At 44.6% G+C, this 13,753-nt stretch overlaps 1 protein-coding gene across 1 annotated transcript in view; it reads left to right on the forward strand.

Annotated features, from left to right (window-relative positions):
• LOC126260740 (cyclin-dependent kinase 11B-like) overlaps positions 1-13,753 on the forward strand; it is a 401,166-nt gene that overhangs the window by 207,597 nt on the left and 179,816 nt on the right. The window contains exon 2 of the mRNA XM_049958079.1: positions 9,682-10,674. Coding sequence (XP_049814036.1) covers positions 9,682-10,674 — 993 coding nt within the window. The remainder of the gene's footprint in view (positions 1-9,681; positions 10,675-13,753) is intronic.

Genomic DNA, 13,753 nt, shown 5'->3' on the forward strand with positions numbered 1-13,753 from the left:
CAAAGCTCTTCCATGCGTGTCTCACCACTAGCTATTTCACGTGGAATGGCAATTTCTACGAACAGCTGGAAGGCGTCGCCGTGGGGTAGTCCTGCTAGTCCAGTGGTGGCCAACTTCTTCATGGAACACAGGCACTGGACTTGGCATCCTGTAAACCTAAAGTGCGGTACAGATACGTCGATGATACTTTGGATGTGTGGAGCCATGGTGAAGAACAGCTCGGTGACTTCCTAAGACACTTGAACAGTCTCCACGACAACATAAAATTTACTGTGGAAGTAGTGAAGGACAAAAAACTTCCATGTGCTGGTCACAAGGGTCTGTGAAAACCTGGGACACAGCGTGTATCGGAAACCGACCGACACACAAGGACCGATACCTGCACAAACTATCAAATCACTACCCGAGCCAACAAAGAGGCATGATTAAGATGCTCCTAACGAATAAGTGAGCCTCAGCACCTCAGACGCGAAATGCAGCACGTGGAGAGTGTTCTGAGGAGCAACTGGTACTCCACAAGTGATATTAGAATCATAACACAGCCAAACACTCGGCCATACATTCACAGAGTGACGGACAGAATCGGCCTTATATTGCGCAAACATGGCGTAAAGACTATTTATAAACCGACAAAGAAAATCAAAGAGTGTCAGACCGGCAAAGGAGAAATGGGACCCACTTGCAATGCCAGGAATATACCGCATACCATGCACATGCGGGAAAACTTATGTTTGAATGACTGGACGATCGATCAATACCAGGATTACTGAGCATAAACGACATTGCAGGTTGGGGCAGGTGGAGAAATCGGCTGTGGCAGAGCACATGCTGTGCGGGACCGACCACGTAGTGAAATTCGCCGACACGGGAGTTCTGGCTGTAGAGAAGAAATATCACACCCGCTTGTTCAGAGAGGCTGTAGCAATACACAAACACGGAAGCAGCTTCAACAAGAAAGAGGAAAGCCTGAAGGTAAACGGATCCTGGCTTCCCGTGCTGAAGCGAAAGACCGTCGCAGGTAGCAAGAGAAGAACCGCACCGGGAATGACTGCGGAGAAGCCCTCGGACGTTGGCGCGTCAGATGCATATAGTCTGCGGCCGCGAGCTCGGCTTCAGTTCACCACCAGCAATGGAAAGTGAAACTTTGACAATGCGAGCCACTCGTGCTGGTGAAACGTCAGAAAAACCATCAGACGAACGCCGGCCGAAGAACCCGAGACAGAAGCCAACAGGCAGTTTGTCAACAAGTGGCTACGAAAGCCTTAACTAAGAAAAAAATTGTTTTCTTGTAAGAAGTCTGACCCCTTTTTAATTCATTAATGTTTCCTGCAAGCACGATAACAGAGCTTAAAATTTAATTACATTTTATTATCCGATTTTTCGATTAGCGTTAATTTTGGAGCTCACGAGGGCTCGTTCTTCTGGTTTGCTTATACAGTAGTGACAAGATTTTCTGTTCAACTGATGTCTCGTGAAAGAGGGCGCGAGGCGCCATTTTCGTTTCTCTCTCGCTCTGTGTGAGGCTCTGCATGCGCTCTCCCGCAGCGATACTTATCGTGCTGAATTAAAAGTCCCAGCAGAAATGACAGAGTAAATGTTAATCGTCTCTCTAACTTAACTTCTAGATCGCACGAGAAGTTAATTATTATTTCTTCTTCGAGCTGACACTGCTTCGCGGTGCAGTGCTAAAACTAGGGGCTAGTTTTAGCGAAGAGTCACTTTCGAATCCAGTTTTCAGTGCATTCTGAAAAACAGGACGTGCCAGTACGTACTTCCTCCAAAAGGTTGCAAGCTGATGTGTATTTGTATCCTTGTTCGGCTGACGTGTTACTATGCTGGTACTATCCCTATCAAAGCGACGCTTGCATATCTGACCCAAACAAAAGAAATTCTCTCTTGCTCACTATCGATGTATGCACCGTTCGTTAACGAGTCTGTGGCGCACTTGAACCGCACAGCTTTCGCTTTTGGCTGGCCGCTCCCACCGTATTCGCCGAGCGCCACCGGCCCCTGACCTGTGTGCTATCGTGGTATCGGGACGGGGCTGCTGGCGCTGCCCCCGCAGCTAATGCCCTAATTGGTCACGCAGCGACGATCACACGTTAACGCGACGGGCTGCTACCCTCTCTTATCCGATGGAGGCTGTGATTGGGAACAGATTGTCCCCCAGATTAGTGGGACCTTCACCCTGGTGAATCGCTAAACGACTCCCTCCGCTCGCTTTTTTTGCGTTGCCGGTCGTGTTCCTCGCCCTGTGGTCTCCAGGAACACGTACAGGTTGCGGAGTGAAGGTGTCTGCAAGCGCACCCATATTTACATAAGGTTATCAACATCTGAAAGCCCCGCTGGCGTGAGCACTTATTCCTCTGGAAGCTATTGAAGGATTGGTCTGAAATTTATGTAATCTCTACCTACATCTTCTTTTTAATATCCTTGAAGACGAAGTGCAATTGGTAATTCAGTCTTATTACTTTTTCATTTGCGCTTACGTGCAGTTGTGAAACATTGCTTTCCTTAAAAGAAAAACAATAAAATAATCAAAAACAAAAAGTTTCTTTCTGGAAATAACTCATGTAAAGTAACTTTACCTTTTTCTTTTTTTCCCTTGCGTTAAGGCATTGTGGGGACGACGTTCCAATTTTAATTCTTAAATCCTTTGTTGTTCTTCCCTTTCCTTCCAGCATTCATTCCTTCTTTCTTTTCTTTCTTTCTGAGTTTGGGTCATCTAAGGACCACGCACCAATTTCAATGCTTCTTTCTTTGTTGTTATTTCTTTTTCCTCCAGTATTCTTTCATCTTTTCACTATGTATCCTTTATCTCTCCTCGGACCATTTTGACCCTGTCTTCTTCTCCCTCCTGCCTTGGACTCCTTCCATTTTTAACACTTTCCTCTTGAAACTCTCTCTTTCTGTTGCATCTTTTTCACTTACGTTGTTTCTTTCCAAATCTTTCCTAACTTCTCGAATCCAGACTGTTGTTGACTTTTTGCCCCAAAGATATTTAAAAATCTTTTTGGTTAACCTGTTGCTGTTCATTCTGTATAAGTGTTCAAAAAATAGCAGTCGCCTCTTTTCTAGTGTTTCATTTATGTTTTCTATGTTGCGATAAACTTCTTCATTGCTTCTTAGTTTCCATACCTCTGAATTTTTTGGTGGTCCAAGTATTTTTCGAATGATTTTTCTTTCTAGGACTTCAAGTTTGTGTAATTTGTAGTTCAGTACTAAACACTGACTTGCATAAGGACATTCTGGTTTTACTGTTGCAGCGTTCCTTCATCGTTTTACTTTTTCCTTTCTTCAGATCACCTTGTGCTCGTTACCTTTTTCCTCCGCTTTTAAAGCTTTTTCCATAAAAATCTGTCTTTCCAGTACTTCTTCTATTACATTTCTCCTTTCCAAGTTTTTTCTAACCTCTTCAATCCAGGTGGTTGTTAATTTCTTTTCGCTAAGGCATTTGAAGAACTACATGAAGGATCTATTGTCATCCACTCTGTAAATATGTCCAAAAAATAGTAATCTCATCTTCCTCACTGGTTTTGATATATTTTCAATGTTCTGAGAATTTCGTCGCTGCTTCATGATTTTCAAAATCCTATTTTTTTCTGAGGGTATAATAGTTTCCATATAAGTCTTCTTTTTAATATTTGTAATTCATGAAGCTTATAATTCTGATTTCACTGCTTCACTGTAATGCTTTATGTTTGTTAGATAAGCAGTTGATATAGGTATTTTTATTTATTTGTTTTGTTTTTGAGGTTAACTGAATATTACATCTTATCTAGATGAAAATGCACTCATGTTCAGAACAAAAACTAAGTGCGTGGGGTATGGTGAAACGGTGGTTGCAGCTCTGTCACCCAATGCCAACCACCACAGATCAACCCTGGAACCAGGTGAATGCAGCACGGATGGGAATACCACAGGACGCCATTCACGCTTTACATGCGTCGATGCCATCACACATGGAACAAGTTACCAGGTCTCATGTCGGACCCTGTGCCTACTAGGCAACAGGGCACACACTGTACCGAAAGATTGAAATGAGAATCATTTCTGCAGAACATACTAATGTACATGTCCTGTGAATATGAACGTCCTATTTCCAGTCATTCAAGCTGGTCTGTCTTTTTCTGAACATGAGTGTAGTTAAAGAGTTTCCATAATCGAACTCATGATGAAGCGGAGTGTATGGCACAACGGAAAGTTTGACAGGTTCATATATTGCCCAGTTGTTCTACACTGGAACCAGGGTTCAAGATGCGATCTGCCAAGAAGCAAGGAGGTGACTCAGTGGTTATGACATTACACTGGAACTCTTCTAGAATGAGATTTAAATAGTCTTGAGTACATCCTGACTTAAATTTTCCTTTGTTCCGCTTATCTTCCAGCCCAATGCTGCGAGCGTTCATTACAAGGAGCACGGCCGGTGCTTCCCTGTTACTTCTTAAAGTAAGCTGGACATCAGTCTCAGCTGACCTTGATACGGAGGAGACTTTACTTTCCAATTCCTCTTCAACAGAGCTTCAAATTACGAAGAGGTTCAACTTCAGAGTGTATCGTAACACAATGTGTTCAAGTTATTTCTGACAGAGACAGCCAAACTAAATCCAGATCAGGTTCGTACATGTAAAGAAGAGATAAATGTTAAAAGAGTAAGCATTCTCCTTATCTAGAATGCGCCAAGATCTACAGTTTTGTCCATTACATGGTCTTTATTCCTGATCGGCCATTTTGAAATGATACTTAATACACATTGTTTACTTTATTCACGATGGGTATATTTCAATTATATTGATGTTATACATCTGAGACTGTTCATAATGCCTGCAACAATGATTTGACAAAACTCTGTATTGCCCTAGCTAGTTACAGTCTGGAGATCGTCATTACGTGGCTACATTACTTTGGTTACGTTGCTCTTCCCTGTCATTTTGAGTATTGATGACAACTCTGACGAACCGTATGCAGAATATAACCACGTGTGGAATAAACATAGAAATCACTCTGCTATGCCACATTTTTCCAAGCTGTGTGCTCTGTGTCGTCACTATAGTGGTTTGTACGTAAGAAGGCGGGCGCCCAATTGCCTTCTGCGTGGAAGAAGATGGAGGATTCCTTGCAGGGTCGCCAGTCTGCTTTCTGTATCTCTGTCCCATGCCACACGCTCCAGACATCTCCAACCCCCGCAGTGGCAATGCTGGTCTAAGCGCCACACTGGACGGTTGTTTATGCTTCTGGTTCTCTCCAGAACGATGCATATGCACAGAAAATTATAATATCGTTATGGTTGCGACATCGCCACCTTTGTGTTCCGTTTGGTGAAATTTGTGGGTGTGTGAGCAGTACTTCAGATTATGTGTATAAACATACTTAAAAAAAAGTGCATCATACAGTCTTTGCTGCTGCATGATCACAGGCAGTCAGCACTGGAATGGAATGTCACGGTTTGTTCAACGACACCACCGCCATCATAAGGAAATTTCATCATTTGGGAAAAAGCGAATGTAAAATGTATCGTAACGTGAACTAGCTGTATGAAGATGAACCTTTCAGTTCGAAACTGCTAACGGCGCTATTTAAATAAACAAATAGCATCGTAGAAAGTGTCTGTTTGCTGTTGTCTTCTCTGTGAGAGTCAACCTGTATAACAAAAACCTATTCCACCTGATACTTAAAAAGCTTGTTGACAAAACAGTTGTAGATTCCCATGTAACAGACCTAACAAGTAAGTCAAAACGAAATGTTTGTGGGAACATACAAGAATATTCGGTGTTATTCATAAATAAACCGAGGAAGGAACGAGCAGCCAACTTTGAATTAGAACAGTATGTATACTAATTGCCTAGCCGTATCTCTAAACAGGATATGACTCCTTCCCAGAAATGAATGTCCTGTTTATAAAAGCGCTGTTATGCGTTCAGACCATCTACTGATATGCTCAGATTTGGATGCAGAAGCATGCGAGAAAGTCAATTTCTGTAAATTATACAGCGAAATAATCAGCAAAATTATAGAAAATCGCCAGAAATTGTGTGTTCTAACTTTTTGCAACCTTTGCTTCGTTATTACATTTACTTTTCTAATTTAGGATGTATGCCTGCAAATTTTACTGAGACGCCAGAAAGTGTGCGTTATTGCTTTTCTGTTACTTACGTTTTATAATAATAATAATAATAATAATAATAATAATAATAATAATAATTATTATTATTATTATTATTATTATTTTCAAAATGTTTATGTTTGGAGGTATTAATACAGAGGGGTCCAAAACAATTTATCTACTGTTTAAAAGTCCATAACTTGCAAACTAATTGACGGAGTTGTCCCATTTTTGGTAAAAGTGTAGCTTAAAGACCAACTTAAAGATATCACTGTAGGTGTTCGAAATGGTCACACACAACGATGTCGCCGAACTGCAGCACGAACTACTGACTGCAAAGTGTTTAGTTGGATATTTGCACATGAATGTACGATGGATTCTCGAAGTTCATCCAATGTGCGTGGCTTTTGTCGATAAACGACGTCCTTTAGTGTTCCCCACAGGTAAAAGTCCAGAGGAGTTAGGTCTGGGGAACGTGGTGGATACTCCACAGCGCCTCTACAGCCTATCCATCTTCCTGGTAGATTTTCGTCGAGATACGCCCTAACACGATTTTAGTAGTGGGCTGGGGCACCATCTTGTTAAACGTAAACTCTTCCGTCTACATACAAGTCTCGGATGGCAGGTAAAATGGATGTCTGAAGCTTCTGAAGGTACACCTGACCGGTAACTGTGCCGTCAAAAAAGAATGGCCCAATCAAGCCCCGGTAAGACAACCCACACCACACATTTACTCCTGGCAAATTCACGGCTTTGTCTCTATGGACGTTCGGATTTTCGGCGGTCCAGTAGATGCAATTGTGGCGATTTACTGTACCATTGAGTTTGAACTGTGCCTCATCAGACCACACAGTCATCTCTGCAAACTCTTCATCGTTGCACACCATGTTAGTAAACCATTCGCAGTACTCCATTCTACGATCTGGGTCATCCTCGTTCATTGCGTGTAGCAGTTGTGGGATGTTCAAAATGGTTCAAATGGCTCTGCGCACTATGGGACTTAACATCTATGGTCATCAGTCCCCTAGAACTTAGAACTACTTAAACCTAACTAACCTAAGGACATCACACTACACCCAGTCGTCACGAGGCAGAGAAAATGTGGGATGTAGCACTTCCACTTTGCTGTCTTCAAAATTCGCCGAACACTTGAGCCACTCACTCCAGTTTCGCGGGCACACTGTCTCACAGACTTCTGTGGTGAGCGAGTGAATTGTTGTAACACACCACGGGAGTTAGCTGGACTTTTTACTGTTAGAGGTCGTCCAGATCGTCGTTTGTGTACATCTTTAACACAGCCTTCGGCTTCAAATTTGTCTCGAATGCGACGAATCGTTAAACGTGTCGATGGCTCTGTTTGATACTCATTTCGCCATTGCCGTTGAACCTCATTAATGTTTTCGTACTTAAAATACCACTTCAGAATTGACTTCCTTTCATCGAAGCCTTGCGGCAGCCATGTTTACTCGAGTAACTAGGTGCAACCAAGAACAAAACACTGACTATGTGACGACTGTCATCTGACAAGCTGGCCAGTGTGGCCGTGCGGTTCTAGGCGCTTCAGTCTGGAACCGCGTGACCGCTACGGTCGCAGGTTCGAATCCTGCCTCGGGCATGGATGTGTGTGATGTCCTTAGGTTGGTTAGGTTTAAGTAGTTCTAAGTTCTAGGGGACTGATGACCACAGATGTTAAGTCCCATAGTGCTCAGAGCCATTTGAACCACTTGAACCATCATCTGACAAAACAACGCAATACATCGCTTTTGTGGCGATTGCCGGAACTACAAACTATTAAATGTGTGAAATCTTATGGGACTTAACTGCTAAGGTCATCTGTCCCTAAGGTTACACACTACTTAACCTAAATTATCCTAAGGACAAACACACACACCCATGCCCTAGGGAGGACTCGAACCTCCGCCGGGACCAACCGCACAGTCCATGAATGCAGCGCCCTAGACCGCTCGGCTAATCCCGCGCGGCTACAAACTATTACACTACCAAAGATGAGACAACTCCGACAATTAGTTTGCCAGTTATGGACTTTTAGACAGTGGATACATTTTTTTGGACCCCTCTGTACTTTCGCGATGATACGCAGTGACACGTGAAAATACGTATTGCGGGATGATTTTCTTACTTACTTACTTACTTACTTACTGACTGGTCATACCGGACTCGAGAGTCCCTAACCGCAGCAACGTATTTTCGCCATCTGTCCCTGTCTTGGGGTATTTCCTTCCATTTCCCTTAAATACCTAGGCTCCTCAAATCGGCCTTCACATTCTCCTCCCATCTACGCCTCGGTCTCCCCACGGGACGTTTTCCCTCTAGGTGCCCCCTACCAGTACTCTGCGCGCTGCCCTGCCCTCATCCATTGCAGCTACGTGACCCGCCCATCGCAGCCTACGTGATTTAATAATACTGATTATGTCAGGGCTTGAATAGAGTTCGTGAACCTCTTCGTTAGGCAGTTTTCGCCACTCTCCGCTAATGTCATCCCTTTTTGCTCCGAAAATTTTCCTCAAAAATTTGTTTTCAAATACTCTAAACGGATTTTCATTTTGCACAGTGAGAGACCAAGTCTCACACCCATACAGCATAACTGGTAGAATAATAGTTTTGTATAGTCTAATCTTTAAATTTCTAGACAATATCCGTGATGAAAGTAATCTATTCAGTGAGAAGTAGCACATATTTCCCGCCCGTAATCTCTTCTTCAGTTCGGATTCAATCTCATTTCTCGAAGTGATGTCCACGCCTAGGTACTTAAATGTGTTCACTTTTTCAAACTGCATGTCTCCAACTCTTAACATTTCCTGATCTACTGCTGTTGGCATTCTAGTGGTAACCAGGTATTTAGTTTTGTCTTCACTTATCCTTAGACCTACATCTTCACTAGCCTTGATTAACGCATTCGCATTTGCTGTTACAGATTCTTTCCTATCGCTAATGATGTTTAGATCATCTGCATACCCTAATACCTTAATATTTCCATTTAACTCTACACCCTCTGAATTATCTACTGCCATTCGTACAATATATTCTAGGACTAAATTAAAAAGTAGCGGAGACAGGGCATCTCCTTGCATAAACTGCGTTCTTTATTACAAATTCTTCTGACTCCAATTTCCCCACGCCTACTCTACCTTTTGTGTTTTTCAAACTCACTTCTATAAGTCGAACATACTTCTTTGGTATTCCAAGTTCCAAAAGAATTCTGTACAATTTTGATTGCAATACTGAATCATATGCTTTTGTAAAATCTATGAAAAGATTACGAACTGGTTTATTGTATTCCCATTTCTTTTGCAAAATTTGACGCAGTGTGAATATTTGGTCTATCGTTGATCTGTTCCTCCGAAAGCCGGCTTGGTAATCCCCCACAATTTCATCTGCATATGGTGTAAGCCTGCTTAGTAGAATATTCCAGAAAATTTTGGAACATACTGCTAATAGCGATATGCCTATATAATTACTACAATCCATTTTGTCACCTTTCTTAAAAAAAGATGATTTTTTAGTGTAGCTAACATTTTTAGCGTTCATTGATGGTGTCGTTTGTGACGGTGTTGCAGGTAAATCCCGAGGAGCCGCCCATCCCTCCGGACCCTGAACTCTGGCAGAGGAGGGACGAGTTTTTCGGCTGTGAGGACCAAGCTGCCGCGGCACCTCCGACGGTGCCGACACAGCCCCAGGTGCAGAGCAGGCAGAAACAGGACCAGCAACAGAGCAAGAAGCAGGAGAAGCAAAAGCGCAAGCAAGAACAGCAGCAGCAGCAGCAGCAGCAGCAGGAAGAGCAGCCGGTGGTGGAGAGACGCAAGTCCGGCGGGCGAGCCAAGCGGGTGCGCAGCTACCTGAAGAAGTGCCGGCGGGCCGCCTCCGGAGGCTCGTCGTCGTCGCAGGGCGCGGAGGAGCCGGCCAGGACCTCCTCCTGGTACGTGGAGCACTACCACGTGGCGGAGCAGAGCCAGGAGCACGTGTGCGAGGAACACGTCTGCGAACTGCCGCTCGATAGGGTCGAAGTGCTGCGGGCACGCGACCTGTACGATGACTCCGCCGACGCGTCCGACGGCGCCGCGTCCGCCGAAGACGGGGAGGTGGCGGCCGGCGAGCTGGCGGCGCCGCGCGACGACGTCGAGGTGGTGCGCGGCGAGCGGCGGGCGTCCGGAGGCGGCGTCGGCGGGAGGCGGCCGGCCGAGGAGGGACGCCCGCCGGACAGCGTCGAGCTGAGGCCGGGCCGGGGCGGGCCCGGAGACGTCCTGGACTCCAGGAACGAGGGCGGCACGGAACGCGGCGCGGCCGCCCTCCAGGAAATTCCCGAGGATCGGACGAGTGGAGGCGGCAAGTGCACTGCGGACAAGTCGGTGAACGCGAATCTGGACGCAGAAAGTGCCGGAGCGGAGGACCGCGACGGGTGCGAGCGGAGTGCGAGCGCGTGCGACGGCGACGGCGCGCTGCCGGCGTCGGACGGCGAGGCCGTCGAGTGGCACGACGCCCGGTCCGAGACGCCGGAGCCCGCCGCTGCCCCCGGCGCCGTCGCCATAGAGACCCCCATCGCGCTGCCCGAGGTACGCCCCACGCCTTGCTGCCGCATCTCGCCACACTGCGCTTTCTGCCTGCCAACAGCTCCTGTTGAAACCTTTCCGTCTCTTCTATACCGGGTGTTACAAAAAGGTACGGCCAAACTTTCAGGAAACATTCCTCACACACAAAGAAAGAAAAGATGTTACGTGGACATGTGTCCGGAAACGCTTAATTTCCATGTTAGAGCTCATTTTAGTTTCGTCAGTATGTACTGTACTTCCTCGATTCACCGCCAGTTGGCCCAATTGTAGGAAGGTAATGTTGACTTCGGTGCTTGTGTTGACATGCGACTCATTGCTCTGCAGTACTAGCATCAAGCACATCAGTACGTAGCATCAACAGGTTAGTGTTCATCACGAACGTGGTTTTGCAGTCAGTGCAATGTTTACAAATGCGGAGTTGGCAGATGCCCATTTGATGTATGGATTAGCACGGGGCAATAGCCGTGGCGCGGTACCTTTGTATCGACACAGATTTCCAGAACGAAGGTGTCCCGACAGCAAGACGTTCGAAGCAATTGATCGGCGTCTTAGGGAGCACGGAACATTCCAGCCTATGACTCGCGACTGGGGAAGACCTAGAAGGACGAGGACACCTGCAATGGACGAGGCAATTCTTCGTGCAGTTGACGATAACCCTAATGTCAGCGTCAGAGAAGTTGCTGCTGTACAAGAAAGCGTTGACCATGTCACTGTATGGAGAGTGCTACGGGAGAACCAGTTGTTTCCGTACCATGTACAGCGCGTGCAGGCACTATCAGCAGCTGATTGGCCTCCACGGGTACACTCCTGCGAATGGTTCATCCAACAATGTGTCAATCCTCATTTCAGTGCAAATGTTCTCCTTACGGATGAGGCTTCATTCCAACGTGATCAAATTGTAAATTTTCACAATCAACATGTGTGGGCTGACGAGAATCCGCACGCAATTGTGCAATCACGTCATCAACACAGATTTTCTGTGAGCGTTTGGGCAGACATTGTTGGTGATGTCTTGACTGGGCCCCATGTTCTTCCACCTACGCTCAATGGAGCACGTTATCATGATTTCATACGGTGTACTCTACCTGTGCTGCTAGAACATGTGCCTTTACAACTATGACACAACATGTGGTTCATGCACGATGGAGCTCCTGCACATTTCAGTCAAAGTGTTCGTACGCTTCTCAACAACAGATTCGGTGACCGATGGATTGGTATAGGCGGACCAATTCCATGGCCTCCACGCTCTCCTGACCTCAACCCTCTTGACTTTCATTTATGGGGGCATTTGAAAGCTCTTGTCTACGCAACCCCGGTACCAAATGTAGAGACTCTTCGTGCTCGTATTGTGGACGGCTGTGATACAATACGCCATTCTCCAGGGCTGCATCAGCCCATTAGGGATCCCATGCTACGGAGGGTGGATGCATGTATCCTCGCTAACGGAGGACATTTTGAACATTTCCTGTAACAAAATGCTTGAAGTCACGCTGGTACTTTCTGTTGCTGTGTGTTTCCATTCCATGATTAATGTGATTTGAAGAGAAGTAATAATATGAGCTCTAACATGCAAAGTAAGCGTTTCCGGACACATGTCCACATAATATATTTTCTTTCTTTGTGTGTGAGGAATGGTTCCTGAAAGTTTGGCCGTACCTTTTTGTAACACCCTGTATATCTCTTTTGTTTTTTTACGCAACCTTCCCTTCTACAATATCCAATGAAACCTTCCCTTAGGATTTCTATCTCTTGCTTAATAATTAGAAATGAAATCTTCCCTTTGAAATTTATTCTCTTTCTCATTCTTCGCACACTAATTTGATTGCTGCTCATTAGAAGTGATTTTCTGATTATTTCGCCGAAACATAGATTGTGTTGTCGTCGTGGCCCTCAGTCGTTACCTGCAATAACCCAAAACTGTTCCTTATCTTTTTTACTGTTACTGGATCGCCTCAAGACTGCTACATCGAACTGCGACATGCATATACTTACTCTGTTTTACTATACTCTATTAGCTGCTGGTGGGCTCTCATAACAAGAGGCTGTATTTATTACCTAAGCTGACGTTATTCTTTAATAGCAAAGCTGACGTTATTCTTTCATTAATTTGATTGACGTTACGTAATTCATAGTTAAATTTTTTCTTGACAACAATAAAATTTTGCAAAGTTTTACGTTGATGGTTTTTGAGATAGATTATAATCAGTAACGCAATATTGCTGGCAAGAATTAATTATATTCTCAATGAAATGATTTTACAAACGTTCAAACGGGACTTACTTCGTACAATAATCTTACAACAAGCAATGCGCAAACATACCTTCAGTAGTCTTGAGTTTCGCAAAGAAAATAATTAAGTAATATTAGTTCCTCGTATGATAATAGTTAGCTGATGTCTCTGCACATCCGTTTATAATCTCTTGTAAATCATAGCTGGTGGCTGGCAGGCACACCGCTACTTTCAACCTCTCGCTTCAGACCTGCTACCGACTCGCTTCATATCTCGCTTACTACTGACTTCCTACGAACGCTAAAGAGCGGTCTCTCCCGCCAACAATGCTTTCTGGTGCAGGCAATCCCTGCTACCATTACAAAATGTATCAATGCGCCGTCTTTGCCGCTCTTTTCTTAAAATGTATCCATACGCGGTCTCTCCCGCCCTTTTAAAAATTATATCAATGTGCGGTCTCTCCTGACGACAATACTTTGGTGCAGACATTCCCAGCTACCACAGTTATTTCCAACATGACATATATTAATTATTCCTATTTAATCCTATTAATAAAATATAAACATCTTTCATAAATTGTGGTTTGACAATAAACAAAAGAAATATACACGTCTTACACTGTAATCACCGTATTTCCAATACACAGGGTGTCTACAACGAAAATTCCCTATCTTAAATGTGTCCCATATACAAAACTAAATGAAAGAGCTTTATTTTTCTCACAAAACATGTTCGAATGTGTGTGAACTCGTATGGGACCAAACTGCTGAGGTCATCGGTCCTTTGACTTACACGCTACTTAAACTAACTTTTGCTAAGAACAACACCCACACCCATCCCGAGAGGGACTCG

The sequence above is a fragment of the Schistocerca nitens genome, chromosome 5 (assembly GCF_023898315.1).
Source record: "Schistocerca nitens isolate TAMUIC-IGC-003100 chromosome 5, iqSchNite1.1, whole genome shotgun sequence".
NCBI lineage: Eukaryota > Metazoa > Arthropoda > Insecta > Orthoptera > Acrididae > Schistocerca > Schistocerca nitens.